The 14,993-nt window shown below is 38.8% G+C and overlaps 1 protein-coding gene across 3 annotated transcripts in view; it reads right to left on the reverse strand.

Moving 5' to 3' along the window:
* Window positions 1-236: 236 nt before the first annotated feature.
* HEATR3 (HEAT repeat containing 3) overlaps window positions 237-14,993 on the reverse strand; it is a 24,429-nt gene continuing 9,672 nt past the window's right edge. For 2 of the 3 annotated variants that reach the window (XM_017740850.1, XM_008638798.2), the window contains 7 exons: window positions 12,442-12,599; window positions 11,343-11,425; window positions 10,949-11,085; window positions 8,298-8,386; window positions 7,353-7,496; window positions 7,074-7,250; window positions 237-6,175 (listed from right to left, as the gene is read on the reverse strand). In XM_017740850.1, coding sequence (XP_017596339.1) covers window positions 6,056-6,175; window positions 7,074-7,250; window positions 7,353-7,496; window positions 8,298-8,386; window positions 10,949-11,085; window positions 11,343-11,425; window positions 12,442-12,599 — 908 coding nt within the window. In that variant the 3' untranslated portion in view covers window positions 237-6,055. The remainder of the gene's footprint in view (window positions 6,176-7,073; window positions 7,251-7,352; window positions 7,497-8,297; window positions 8,387-10,948; window positions 11,086-11,342; window positions 11,426-12,441; window positions 12,600-14,993) is intronic. The other variant, XM_017740852.1, reaches the window with a different exon arrangement.

The raw sequence follows: 14,993 nt of genomic DNA on the forward strand, positions 1-14,993 counted from the left end.
GGCACAGGGAGAGGTGCGGGCAGACCCGGGCCGGCGTCCCCCTGTCCGCACACCGACAGCCGCCGCTGCACCCCCCCTAAAACTCTTGTGGGGAGGCGTCTGGGAAGTTCAGGGTCTTCCTGTCTTTTATTCCGCACCAAAGGAGAGGCAAAGGCAGCCTAGGTGCAGCCTTTTCTGCAGATGGAAAAATACATCACATACACAATACCCCAAACAGCAACACTAAGTAGTACCAGTTCTTGTTAGACTCGGTTTTATTTTTAGTATTTTCATACTACAGCCTTAAAACATCTTTAATATCAGCTACAAAGTTTCCAGCACTCTGCATGAAGGGCCTACTGCTTCCCCCACTTTCAGAATTGCAGGGGAGATGATTTCTCTTCAGGAAGCTGGAGGTGGAGGGTTTAGAATTAAAAAGTCGCATTCCAACTTCAAGCATTCTGTGAACAGTTTGCGAAGAAGAAGACTTAGCACCATTTCCTGGTGACAACTGAAGACTGAAGTTCTGGCTTCTCCCCACCATCCCAGAGCAGAACATACTGTCCTCAACACTCCTCTGTGCTGTGTCACAGCGTGTCTGATCTGCACTGACCAAGAGAAAATGAACCCCAGCAAGAGGGTGAAATCTGGGGCTTGACAAACTTAATTGCTTCGAAAATTAGGACCAAAAGCTACTACCGAAAGCCAAGTAGAAACCGGTGGGACTTGAACATGTCTTGGAATTGGGGAATAACCACTATGAATAACCCTATTTTCCAAACCCCACATTCTTCAGTTATTCTGAGAATTATAAGCATAGCAGGAAAAGGTAACAAGATGGGTTTAAATGATGTTCCCTGCACATCACAAATGCAAATAGAAATGTTTCAATTAATGAACTGCTTTTTAAAAAGCAACAAAGAAAACTGCAAGTCAAATAAAAGATTTCGCATTACCCTTAAGGAGGTAAAAGTAACATGAAAACAACTCATTTGTTTCCTTTTCTTTTTTAATAAAGCTAATTCTGAAAAAATCCATGATTTAGTGTATACTCATAGCACATAAACACAAACAAGTTTTCTATAGGACTGAGGTTTACTAATTTACAGGATTCCTCAGTAACAACCCTGGTCCCAAGCAAATACAGCCAGGACACAACAGAGGTGGTGTAGTAACACAATGCTTTAGATTAGCAAGTATGCCCGGGTGGCATAAAAAACAAACAAAACCCACACTTTATTATGGTCAAATTGGTTTTTTTAATCACTGCTTTGAATTTTAACTCTATTATTTACTAAAAAGAGAACTTCCCAGAAAAGGTTATTTGGAAACATCATGCTTTACTAGCTGAATCAGCCATTCATCCATTAAGTTCTGGAAGTGCTTTTCACTCTCCATTTGAAGGGGCGGAGAGGAGCAAAGAGGCCAGTGCAATAGTCCTTAAAAATTAAAAAAAGAATTCACATGTCAGAGGAGAAAGAAGACAATTCTCAATGGGATTTTTATCACAGCAGGAACACAAAACCGGGAGAAGGTTGACTGAAAGCCCAACACAGCTTTCAGCGTGGTGCAGGGATTTATGCGAGCACCTCGCAACGCCAGGGCTGCATCAGGACCCTCATTGTGCTGAGAACACGCAGCAGCCACAATCATTTCAACAGCACACAGATTATTACAGGGATCTTAGTTAAGTTCCCAAGCAGTTGGACTTAAACCCATTATGTAACAGTGGTGCAAGGAGTTCCTGACACCCAGATTCAAAAGAAAAAAGCATCTTCCTATATCCTCAGGTGTGCAAGCCTCAAACTATGCTCTGTGTGGTCACTGAATTATGTCTATGTTTGACAAAATGCCTCTCACAGAGGCAAGAAACTTACAAAAAGCTTCGTCAAACAGAATGGCTCACCGTGTGTCAGCTCTGGTGGAAAAACTTCAAGTTCCTTTATCTGCTGTATCTGTCAGAGACCTCAGATTTTGCCAATTATCTTAAAGTTATATATCTTAACAGCTTGTCCAGCACAAACTATATATAGATTGTTTGCTTAAGTCACCTGTGCCAGAAAGGAACAATTACATTATTTTCAATTACCACTACCATTGCCTGAATTGGAATTTGCAACAGTAAATGTAAGGCTAGATGTTTCTATCCAATCCTCGGGAATGTTTTTATTGAAATTCCCTTACTAAGGAAACAGGATTTGAGTTTATGGGCATTTTTTGTTGGTTGTCTTATGTTAACATTCTACAAGATATGAATTTCATTTATAATACTTAAACTACAAACTAGTTTAAAATTCATTTGTTCTCCAGTGCAGTTCTCATTTTATAATTTTACTGTGCTCTCATTTTTTTTTGTATTTGTCTCTCAAAATACAAATATCAAACCAAGCCAAGTAGTACTGGTTGAAGTCATTCTTGATCCTCTAAGAAGACAGTCTTTAAAAAAAAAAAAAAAAAAGCCCATAAACCCCAAAGAGTTAAACTATTGACTTGACTGTGGTATACAGCCATCTTCCGCTTCTGAATGTCAAGGCACAATGTATAAAAAACACCTCACAACAAATGCACATTTAAATCTTGCCACTTCTTTCTTTTCATAGAGAGCAAGAAAAAAGACACACAAATGATAATTCCTTATTTCCACAGCTGGGAATTCAACATTTTGCAAGCTGCAGAGACCAAGGCAGCAGAAAATGCCAGTGGTTCTGAACAGGGCAGGGGACCCACAGCCCCCTTTGCAATCTTTCCTTGACACCACAGACCAAGGTAAATTCAGCACCTATTTTGGTATTACAGCTCAACTCAGAGCCAGTCTGTTGTGCTCAGCATCAGACAGGGACACAAGTTAAGCAGCAATCCATACTTTCCAAGGATTGTGGTTTTTGACTGAAGCAGGATGCCTCAGTGACCAGAATAAGCAACCAAATTCAGATACCTGTTTTGATACCAGTCTTATCTGTGTGATTAGATTAAGTGATGAAGATCACTTACATCTATTTAGTATCTATTTACTTATGCTACACAGTCTACATCAGTCCAATTTCTGCCACCCTCAAAGTACCAAGATCCGTCTTCCCCTTTGTAGGCTGTAAAGGATCTTGTCTTTGTCTGAAGCATGCCCTAGACCTATTAAATAAACCAGTGTTCAAAGAGCCCCAAAACATTTAATTTGAACATTATCATCACTTCTGCTGCTGCCTTAATTGTCCTTAGTTGTGTCAGAACAACTTCTGTAGCCCCAATGTTATAGCTTAGTTCTTTTGTACCTGTGTATCTCATCTGGTTTTAGTCCCTGATCTGACACTTCTTTAAATCACTCACAACTTGCCTTGTCTTCTATAGATGCATTCATATTCTTCTTTAAATGATATGGTTTGTACTATGCACCAATCTCATTATGAAAATATTTTTCAAGACATTTAGCTCATCAGTGCATAGCAAAAAAATAATCTGTGCATTCCAATTGCCAGAATAGTTTAAGATCTAAATATCAGTCTGTTTTTTAACTTGAAGAAAAAAAAAAAAGAGTCTAATTGATTATATTAAGAAAACCATGTTTTCTAGTGGGTGCCCTATCTTCTGTATATTTATCTGCAACTTTCAGATTTATATTTGTAGACGAAATGTTTCTTTCATTATCAACCTAAAAGAAAAACATGAAAAAAATACTTTGGTTTTCTGGCAGTCCCCAGGAAACAGATTCTGGGTGTTAACACTTGTAAAATGTAAAGTTCTACACTTGAAACAGTGCTCTTGACTGAATGACCAAAGAACAGCTTTGGAGAGAAGGACCAAAGGGTTCTGGTGGACAGTAAGTTGGAATCACCAACTGCACCCTTGCAGTAACAACAGCTAAAACAACAGGCTGCATTGGCAGGAGCATGGCCAGCAGGACAAGAAAATCAATTACTTCCCTCTATTCAGCACCTAGGAGATCACATCTGGAGTAGTGTGTCCAGTTTTGGGCCCTCTGTACAAGACACAGTAGAGCAGGTCAAGCAGAAGGCCACTAAGACAGTTGGAGGGTGAGAAGACGTACAAGGAACAGCTGAGGAAGCAGGGTTTATTTGGCCTGGAGAAGAAGAAAATACAATTGCTGTTTTCAGCTACCAAGTGGGGGTTATGAGACGGAGCCAGACTCTTCTTGGTGGTGTGCAGTCAAAGAGGACAAGGGGCACATTTTGCAGCAGAGAAGTCCTACAAGGCACAAGGGGAAAAGGGAAAAAAATGTGTTTCCAGCGAGGGCAGTCAAGCCCTGGAAAAGGCTGTCCAGAGTTATAGAATTTCCATTCTGGGAGATGTTCAAGGCCTAGCCCAACCTGCCTCCCAAGTTAGCCCTGCTTTGATCAGGGGACTAGACTAAGACCTCCAGAGATCCTTTCCAATCCAGAACATCCTGCAATTCAATGTAACACCCAGAAAATGAGAGCAGAACTTCCCACATCGAAGTCCTTTAAGTACTCCAAACAAATACTAGTACCTTTCATCAGGCGAATAGTGTACAGCAGTGTACAGCAAGTATAGCTAACACTAGGACTAAAATCCGCACACTGTAGGGTATTATGCCATAATCCACCTTTCTTCAGCTGTTACGCTCCAGACTTCTTCACTGCCTGCCCTGCCAAATCCCTGGATAACCCTGCAACCGCTCCATGCTCACGACTTCTCCTGGATTTCTCCAGGCCAGCCTCAATGGCCCTTGAGCCCTCCCAACCCCACCCTCTCGCTCATTTCACTGGCAGGCATCACATCACATATTTCATCTGACTCCTGTAAAGTAACAGCAATAACAGCACTTCCAGGCAGTACAGCTGCTTAAACTCATCTTTCACTTTCTCTTGCATTTGACAAGATACCACGTCAGGATTTCAGAAAGTCAGTCATTTGCAAGTTACCAGTCAGTTCTCAAGTCTACTTTCCAATCTTAGAGACCAAAATCTAACAAACCAAGCAAATTTGGTCTTTTTAAGTTCCATGCTTTTATCATGGGAAAAATTTTGCTAAAAACTGGATGCCTGAGCTAAGGCAGCACATTGAGAGAGAGGAGAAAAAACCTCCCACTTCAAAAACCAGAAAAACAAAATGCTTTTGTGTTTGGTTGTGTGGTTTTTTCTTGAAAAATGTTTATGAGAGGATCTCAGTCACAGAAACAAGACCAAAGCTTTTGATATATGGAAGTTCACATGCAATTTCCATGAATCAATGATATTTTTAAAAAATAGTTTCTGTATTTTACAGCTTAAAAATCTCCATCACATATTTTTGCAAAAGGTATTGTAAGCAAATACAAATTTACTTCAGGTAATACCTCAGTATAAAAAATACTTCCTGTTAGGTTTACCACTTCCCTGAATTCAAACTCGTCCTGATGTAGAATTACAAGGAAGACTAAAATAGGAGACTTAATTTTCAGAAATACCAATCAAAATAAAGACAGGGAGCTGTGTCTAGGTGTACTATCTGCTTACACTGACTTTCACAGCAAAAAAGCTATCATACTGAATTTATCATAAATGAATCTGAAAATTTTCTCCTCATGAGCCTCATGAAATAACAGATCCAAGTGCTGACAGCAATCTACACATTTGTCACACACTTCTGTTGGGAAGTCTGCCACAAGTGCCTGTGCAATTCTAGGAACAGGTAAGAGCAAATAGCAAATATTAACATTTTCCCACTGCTCAATTCCCTGAAATATATCTTGAGCTTTTACTTTTTTTTTAATCTGTCACATGACCAAGAATATTTTCTAAATTACTTTTTCACACAAGTGTAGTTTTCTGCCAGGGTACATGAAGCAATCTAGACAATGACAGTGGTGCTACATACAGACCTCAGGACCTAAAGAGCACCTTCTTACCACTCCCAACAATATCAGGGTACACTACGGGGTTTTTTATGCTGATATGTCTTTCATATTGCATCAACCCGAAAGTATAAAAATACTGAATGTTATAAAATGTAGCATTAATATCAAAGTGAAACTGCTCTGCTCAGTAAAGTTTGGAAGTTCAAAACAGTTGTATTTTTTGAAAACATTACTCAATAAGGAAAACCTTAAAAGTTCCTCGATGCTTCAAGTTGGGGTTTTCCCTAATGTCTCCTGATATGCAATGAATCTTCTCAAATTCATCTTCACATTGTCAAGAACACACAGTTGATCTGTACTATATTGTCCTTTGCCTTCTTTTCGCATCTGTGAAGCCAAAAGAATACATGGGTTATTAATGGAGATGTTTCTGCTATTAGAGACCTCAAGTTTATTGAAACTCTGTATATAGGTCTTCTATAAAGATACGCTACCCATGGCTTGTGAGAGCTCCAAGGTGTTCGTTCCCATGTACACGTGTGGAGCTTAGCAATTATTTCTGCAAGTCAATTTGCTGTAATACACTGCTGCCTAAAACCAGACTAATGGCATGTTATTTCATTCAAAAATCTGTGACATACACTTCTTTTCTGTGGCTTCTCATATGGAAAACCTTGCACATTTAACCAAACAACTGAAGCACCATCAGGTAAGTACTTTGTGTGTACAGTGCTTAGCTTTTAGACCATGAAAGTCACTCCTCAGGCTGCATCTGACCAAATAAACGACGTGTGGAAGGTCATTATCTATTTAAGACAAGGATATACCTAAAATTACAGTTTAGAATACCAGCCGTGTTATTCTTGAAAATACAGGATACATGAACTGTTTTAATTAACCAAGAACAGAACAAAAACATCCAACTGCAACTACAAGTTAAAAACCAAAGATGTCAATGTAACTTCAGAAAGGACTTCTCTCCCACCTCCAGAGACATCTGCAGGATATTTTTTACAACTGTTTCAGAACCATAAAGTGATTTGGACATTAGTAATACTGATGGTGTAATGCAGATGTTGCAATGTAGGTGCTGCACTGTTACCTTGACACTTCCATGAACTTTAAGGTAATTGTGTTTGCTTTCCTCTAAAGTGGAATATCAGAAAATCAAACACCTTTTTTTCTGTCACATTATAAATTAATTATCTCTTCTAGGACCCCTACACTCAAAGCTTTAACCCACATCGTGTGCTGAGACCCTGAGCTGGCTGCCCTTGATGCCTACCCTCATTCTGAACACTGGCTGAAATTCCTTCAGAGTTGGAAGCAACTTTATCTGTAACGCCGCCTTTTCTGCTTCTTTACCATCTGCAAATACATCAAAAAGTGCATCCAAGGCTTCCCCTGCTACCACAAGAGAAGATTCCTTCATAGCAACCTCAAGAAGAAATTTTCCAATCATCTGAAATAAGAAAGAAGAATTGATTTTTCCAGCAATTCTAAAGAAAATTGAAAGAAATATCACAATTCTTTTAAGCTTGCAATGCATAGTTTGCTTTTTCACCTTCAGTGTTTCAGCTGTATCTTGTCCTTTTGCCAGGACACTGCCAAAAATTCCAAGGATGCTCACCACGTTCACTCTAACACTGGCATTGCTGCTTTGAATACCAGCCTCACACAAAGCCAATAGCTGCTCAGGAGTCATACACTGGTCAGCAAGGGGAAAGGAGGGAAGGAAAGAAAGAGACACCATTACATTTTCATGAAAGTTTTGAAATATGACATTTAGACACTGTGCTTTTACAGAACACAGGCAAATTCTTAACAGAGAAACATAGTCCTAGATTATGAAAACTATATGAATTCTGAAAATGCAATTACCAAGAAGGCAAGTAAACTCTCCTGTTCAATTTAAGGTGTTTCTTCCAAAACATAACCAAAGCTGACAGGAAGTTGAAGGAAAAGTTCTGAGATTTTCACAAATTTACCTAGCTCAATAGTTGCTTCCAACTCTTCACAACTTACAGCATAGAAGCTCAGTTTTCAGTTTAAGACCAGAAAGGACTAGCAGACTAACTAGTTTTGTGTCTTGAATAACAAACTATTATGCTTCATTCCTGTATTCAGCTCACTAATTCATGTCCAACCAAGATTCAAGAAGGACCACCAGCTTCAACTAGGTGACATCAGGAAATAAAGAATCCACATTTCTAGGTGCTAATTTTCTAAATATTTGTCATTATAACTATCTCCTAAAGATACCCGTGGCCTATCGCTATTCTGGTTAGAAATACCTTTAATCTGTTTACATCTTGAGGAGGAGATATATAAAAAAATATTCCTGTAAGGTCCATGAAAAACCACAGGTAATGCTATTAAATCTGTTCTTCCAGTGTTCACAACTGCTGAAATTTTGAATTAAATTTATATTGTTTCGTTTCAAAAACTTTCCAGCCCAATCTCACAGGAATTTGAACCTACCAGAGCATTTGAGTTTGAAAGCTTTTACCTGGGAGATGTTCTTTGATGCCATTGTTTGTAGGAGAGCCCTCAAAGCACTGGTTACAGCTTCCAGGAATTCTGTGTCTGTAGGGAGTTCTGTCAAAGAATAGAACCCAGAGCCAGAAGTTAAACAGTAAGATGAGGGACACAGGAAGCAAAGAAATAAATTCCTTAATCCCTTAATTGTTCCTCCAGGTACGACCACAACAGGAAAAGCTAGATTTTCAGAGACTGGTCTATGTAGGTTGTAACCATAGTGATTTGTTTGAATTCAGCATTAACTGCATCTGGAGGTTAGAACACAGCTGGGCCTCATTTTCAGGCACATCCCTGGTTGAGACACTTGTGTGACCTAATGGACAGTACCAGCCACTGTCACCAGAACAGCAGCTGAACACTGGTATGACATGGAGGCCATAATACAGGAACTGAGAAAAATACAGAAGCTGACTGCATACTTTACCTCCTTTCTTCTGCCTTCTTAAGCAAGCTTTTCAGACACCCAAAACACTGGACACTTTCCAATTCATATAAAGAGCATGTTTTCCGGTGGTTTAATAACATTTCAGGAATGTATGACTCAAACACTGCATTATTCTGTTTAACTACAAACTCATCGGTAGCAGCCATCACCTTCCATCTGTGTTCTGCATTTCTTGAGGCTTTTTATTTTCCTCTAATACGTTTACTTTCTGGACCACTCCAGATGCAAAACTTCTTGATTTATGCGCATCTCCTCCTTTCTCATATAAACAATCTGATCTTTATGCCTCTTTTTTACCCTGTAAACCACAGAATTCCTTCTAACCACGTTGATATGTTATCAACTCTATCTGGCAGTTTTCATTACATAGCATTTAAACATCGAAAAATGGGCCTGTGCCATTAAATTAATTTTAGCAGCCTTAGCTGTCTCCAGATAGCAACTTCTCCAGCTTCATCGGAGATCTTTCTGACTATTACAAAGCATAACATGTAGACCCAAAATCTTGGAATTCCTCTCTTCAAGCATGAGACATGTTTTATGTGAACTTCCTTGCATATGTTTTCATAGGTATTTTCATTTCAGCATTTTAGTTTTCCACACACTGCACTCTCAGTAATAATATTGCCATAGACTGATCACACGTCTTTAAAGACAAGTGAGAAAAAAGTGTGTTTTGCAGGCAAATGCATTTTCAAGCACTAATGCAGTGTCATTTTATACACCACAGCAGAGAACTACATAAGCTGCATCTGTGGCTACAAATGAAGACACTTGAAGGAAGGGAAGGAAACTGAACTTCTTGAGCTTCTAAGAGACAAGAAATGACAAAGCCACACATATGCCAGACTTCAACAGAACTGTCTTAGGGAAAATGTTTTCTGACAGTTTTGAGAGTTGGCAGCTCTTACAGGCTCTAAGAATCTCTCTTATTTTTTGTAAACCCATCACGACTGACCTTAAAACAAAGATTATCAGAATAGTCTGAATGAAACAGCCTGTCAGGGACCCACATCCTCAGTTTGGAACCAGGCAGGGTTTTCTCGCCTTTTTTTTTTTTTTTTTTTTAAATTTCGTTTCAGCTTCTCTCATGTCAGTAACAGAGAGATCATAGCATACATGATCCAACAGGGTTATGGACACTGATGCTGCTCTCATGTATAGGATCACAGAAAGTAGCTGGAAATGCTAACTACTGTATAGATGATCCAATAACACTGTGCTAGCAGATATATGGGGAAACCTTCACAGTATTATCTCTATGAAATAATGCACCTTGGATGAGCTACAGTGGATACATTCTAGTGTTTACCAGGATATATCACAGAGTCTATGAGGGTGGAAAAGACCTCTCAGATCGAGCCCAGCCTGTGACCGATCACCGCTGTGTTGACCAGACCCTGGCCATATATATATATATATATATAAAAAATATCTTCTAAAATAGTATTTTTAGAAAAATTAAATTTATTACCTTGTGTTGAAATTGAACCACAGCCAGAACAGGAAGCTGAGCAGCTTTAATATTTAGTCATAAAAACTTTGCACACTTTCTTACTACAAATATATTTCCAATAAAGCTAAGCCATCATAAGCATAAAGTATGTCCTGGGGACAAGGTGGCTGCTCTCTTTCCTACTGTAACAAGCATGGACATTCTTGAGATTTTTGCAACAACCGCCTTTGCCATAATTTGGTAAGATTACTAGAAAAAAAATGATGTGAAAGACTGTGCTAGACATCTTTTGTTTTCACATCTCCTTAGGCTAGTTAGGACATTTAAAAAGAAAATCTCCCATCTTCTTCATGGCTAGTCTGATTGATGAAAAACTGCTATTACCACAAATATGATCAAGCAAACAGTTCTGGTCTCCCAACAAGGCAGTGTTTATCCTCTAAGTGACTTCCTGCATAGACCCAAATGTGAAGCAGATTCTTGCATTACAGGCAGACTTGCTCAAGGTGCATAAACATGTGCATGTGTGGATAAACACATCTTAACGGGATACAGTGTGATGTCAGTACATTGCCAACATCCACTATCCTTATTTTGAAGGACCAGAGGGATAAAATTAGTAATAAACAGCATTAGAACATAATAACATACATGGCTACCTTATATCTAGCTGATCAGCAAAGGGCATCAAGCAAGTCCCCTCCACTAAACATCTCACCTGTTTTAGAAAAGATCAGCTGTGAGAGATGCTGTGCAAGGGACTGAAGTGCTGAAGCTCCCCCAAGACAATCCAAATCTGACACCAACAAAATGCTCTGAAGACACGTTAAAGCTCTACACTGCACTGTATTCAGTCTGAAACAAACAAAAAGCACACTGAGCAGGTATTCTTGAAAATACATGCTGAAATATAAAGAAGAATCTTGAATTTAATAAGGCTGTGATCTGGTGTGCAGTTCACAAAAACATTTGTATCTCTTTATTCGAAATCATGTATCAGATCTGCCAGTTTCCAGATCTTAAGAGTAGTCCAAGGATGGACAATCCTTCTAAGAGTTTGAAAACAACTGAATATACATGAAAAATAGTAAGAGAGACAATGAAATGCCTACTTTTTAATTAATGGTTTCCAAGACGGATTGTGCATACAGATGTCTAGAGCAACACTGTTCGGAAAAGCAGTTTTTTCAAGAATCTGAGGAGGGGAAAAAGAAAGGTTTAGCAATAAAGCCTTTTTTTTCCTTTTGTTTTAATAACGTGTTCAGAGGGAAGACTGAAATTTTAGCTTAATGTCAAACAGATACTTCAAACTACATATTTCAAAGCTTTCCAGATAGCAAATACCTCGCCTGCTAAAAATGCCAGAATTTTCCTCAATTACTTAAATGGTGTAATTATACACTGGATTCAGCATAGCATATTTTAAGTGTTCAACTGCACTAACAACAGGTCATTTTCTAGGTCTCTGCTATTCTTTCTTATTTAGCTCTTTCTTCTTCTGGATTCTGCTACAGGATTTGCAGATAGCTGCAAGTCTGGAAGGCCGTGCCATGAAACTCTGACTATTAAGTACAAAAGGCCTTCAAAGTTTTCACCTTGCACCTTGATGTCTTAGGTGAGAATTCTACAATGCTGCTGAACTAGCACAGTAACTGATTCAAATAATTCAAACTTCACCTTTACAGCCCCAAATAAAAATGAGCAAAACAACTCTGAAACAAAAACATCTAATTTCCTGTCAGTGCCAAATACTGTATTTCAGACACTTTTTATAAAACAGGGGGAGAGGAACTTTCACTTTTTCAGTGCTGACTGCTGCCATTCATAAATGTTACTTCCACCTCATTTAGCTAATATGGAAATCTGGCTGTCATGCTTCAGCCAAGTTTCCTTTCTTTCTATGGGTAATCTTTTTCATGTCCAAATCAAGGAATAACAACCTTTGTATTTGGGGAAAAAAAAATAATGAAAAAAAACCCCTCCCAGATTTCTGACACACATGACCCCTCTATTCCCACTTACATGAGGAAATTATTTAGGTCATGCAAAGATGCACCACCTCTAGGCCAAAAAAGTGAGGCCAAACTCATTTTAAAAAATACTCCTTTCCTCAAGGTCAATTGGGATAATTTGTTTACCTAACCTGGGATAGAAAGCAGGAACAAGGGCAAGGACTGTACCATGTGCTGGAAATAAAATAGAAGACAATACCTTCTTTGGAATGAGATTGTTCAGAAATGCTGAGTTAACCTCATCAGAGAGGCACAGGGGTGACAGCAAGAGCCCACTCCCCTCGTTGTATGAGTTTTCCATGAACAAGTCACTCTCATCACTGCTGGAGAGTTCCTCCCACTCGTCATCGGAAGGATCTGAGAACACATGACAAGACTTGTAAATGTAACATAACAGCCCTCATGCAACAGGTATCCTACTTCCCAAATGAACATGGCTCCTCCACTTCTTGGATTAGCCATCTTGAAGCTCTTGGGCTCTAACAAGCTCCTCACAAACCAAGTGCCATTAAGCCACAGTTCTAAATATTTTATTAAAAAATATTTTATATTCACTGAGGCACAAATATTCTTCATACGTGGGCATGTTAATCTCTGATATTAACAATGCATTGTTTGAAAATATCAAAAAAAGGTATAGAATAAACATTTCATAAAGATTTACTAAGATATTAAGTTGCATTGTACCATTTCACTTTCTGAGTTGATTCAAGCATGCAAACACACCAGTTTAACTTCACTTATTTACTAATTGCAGTCAGTTTAAGGCAATTGTTTCCTCTGGTAATACTGAGGCCACAGACAGATGTCCTCTGCCTGGGCAGTAACTGGGCTGGATGAAGATGTTACTATCTCCACAGCAAGGCCAGTTGAAAAGAAATGATGACAGCAAAGAAAGCCAAACAAACTCTGATAGTCATTTCAGGCAACATATTTCACACAAATTAAACTAGGTTTATAATCTTAAACCTGAACTAGGCTATACTTGCATGACTTATTCTACTAGCAGATCTGTACGGGCAGATATGGTGAGAGGAGATCACTGTAAAGTGAATCATCTGTCCACAGCTAAAGGGAGACTTGGGCTGACAAGCACAAACTACAATCATCGTAATTTGTATTTAAACCCATATATCTACATCCACAGAGTTCACACTCATTTATCTGAAGTTTCTTTAAATCTGGTTACATTTTAACTAGTGTTTACCCAAGTCCTAAGTCTACAAGTTGGACTGATCCTCCTATCTAACAGATGAAAGCTCTGTGTACATAGGTCAGGATATTTAACTATTGTGACAAAAAAATATCATATTCACCCCCAAGTAATTTTGTCTGACAACACAGGTTCTCATGAGATGTAGGTCCTGTTGTAACTACAGGAACAGCCACACACTTCTGTGGCAAAAGGTAAATTCACTAAAAATACAGCAAGAAAGATCCAAATGAACGCATTTCACTTGTACTGTGCAAGTTTAAGAATTTATTTGAAGGTGATGGCTGTGGTTTGTCTGATGCAAAGTAACTCATCAAAGTGTGGCAACTTGACCACACAGGCATCTTCTGTTATCTTATGGTAATAGCCAATTAATTCTACAGCCATAATGCTGGTGTTAATAGCCTTTGCATGAGAAAATGGTTGTCTTTCATGCTTTACCAAATCATTGCAGCAAGAAACATGAAAACAAAGCAGTCATCCCCCTTTCAGTCTCTTGCCTCTTCTAAAAAAATTCTTTTTGCATCTTTAGAAAACAAAGAAAGCAAAAAATATCCCTTGAAACCTAACTGATAACAATAAGAGCTGACATTGCAATTCAGCAACAAAGACAGCAGTTGTCATATGTTGACAGAGAGTGAACAGGGCAGAGCAGGAACTGGGATCCAGAACACTGGCCCATAACTATCAGGTTCCTTGTAATGTTCTGGGAAACAGAGAGGCACTTCCAGCAGCAGTCCCATCTCACCTAGCACTGGTAACCCAAGAACTACAGACTGGACAGCAGTGGTGGAGTCTCTTGGCTTCTTGCCCAGGTGCCCATCAAAGGGGAGCACTCTGCTTCTTCCCAAACACTGGCCAGTGTTCAGTAAAACACATCTCTTGCCAGCCTGGTTATTTCTCTCAGTTCTGTTGCAAGCTGAGTGTTTTTATGAACTCAGCATAATGGCTAAAGCTATTTCAGTCCTCAAATAATTTGAAAATTAAATGAACAGCTGCCTATGGAATCTCCTAATTTCTAGAGACTGTTTCTGTCTGCCCATGAACGGGTAAAATACTGTAGTGAAATACAACACAATCAATCTTACATTACACTGACTGAATGGCAGAATATGCAGCTTATCCACAAGAGATTTTCCAATTAAAGGGGAAAGCTTATGAATTACAGCTCATTAGATGAGAAATGCAGTTATGAAAGGAGCTTCATACACTAGGTGCAGAATTTCCTTGTGCTGTAAGAGAAAAAAAGTCACCATTGGGAATAACTGGGTATTACTGTGGATTTTATTAGAACCTGAAAGTCTTACTCAGTTACTTTCTACACAATTACTCCTGCATAAGGCTAAAACTATAATAGCAATCAAAATTTTAAGGTTTTGGAAGGTTTAGGGGATTAGTCTAGTTTGTTTGTTGGCTTTTTAAAATAGAATTTGATAATCTCTCATTTGTTTTCCCGAAGATTAGAAGAAAAGCGATCACAACTGAGTTTCAGAGTTCATAAAAGATACAGAATATCTATATCCTACTCCCCTCCAAGT

This window comes from Corvus brachyrhynchos, unplaced genomic scaffold (assembly GCF_000691975.1).
Source record: "Corvus brachyrhynchos isolate BGI_N302 unplaced genomic scaffold, ASM69197v1 scaffold26, whole genome shotgun sequence".
Classification (NCBI taxonomy): Eukaryota; Metazoa; Chordata; class Aves; order Passeriformes; family Corvidae; genus Corvus; species Corvus brachyrhynchos.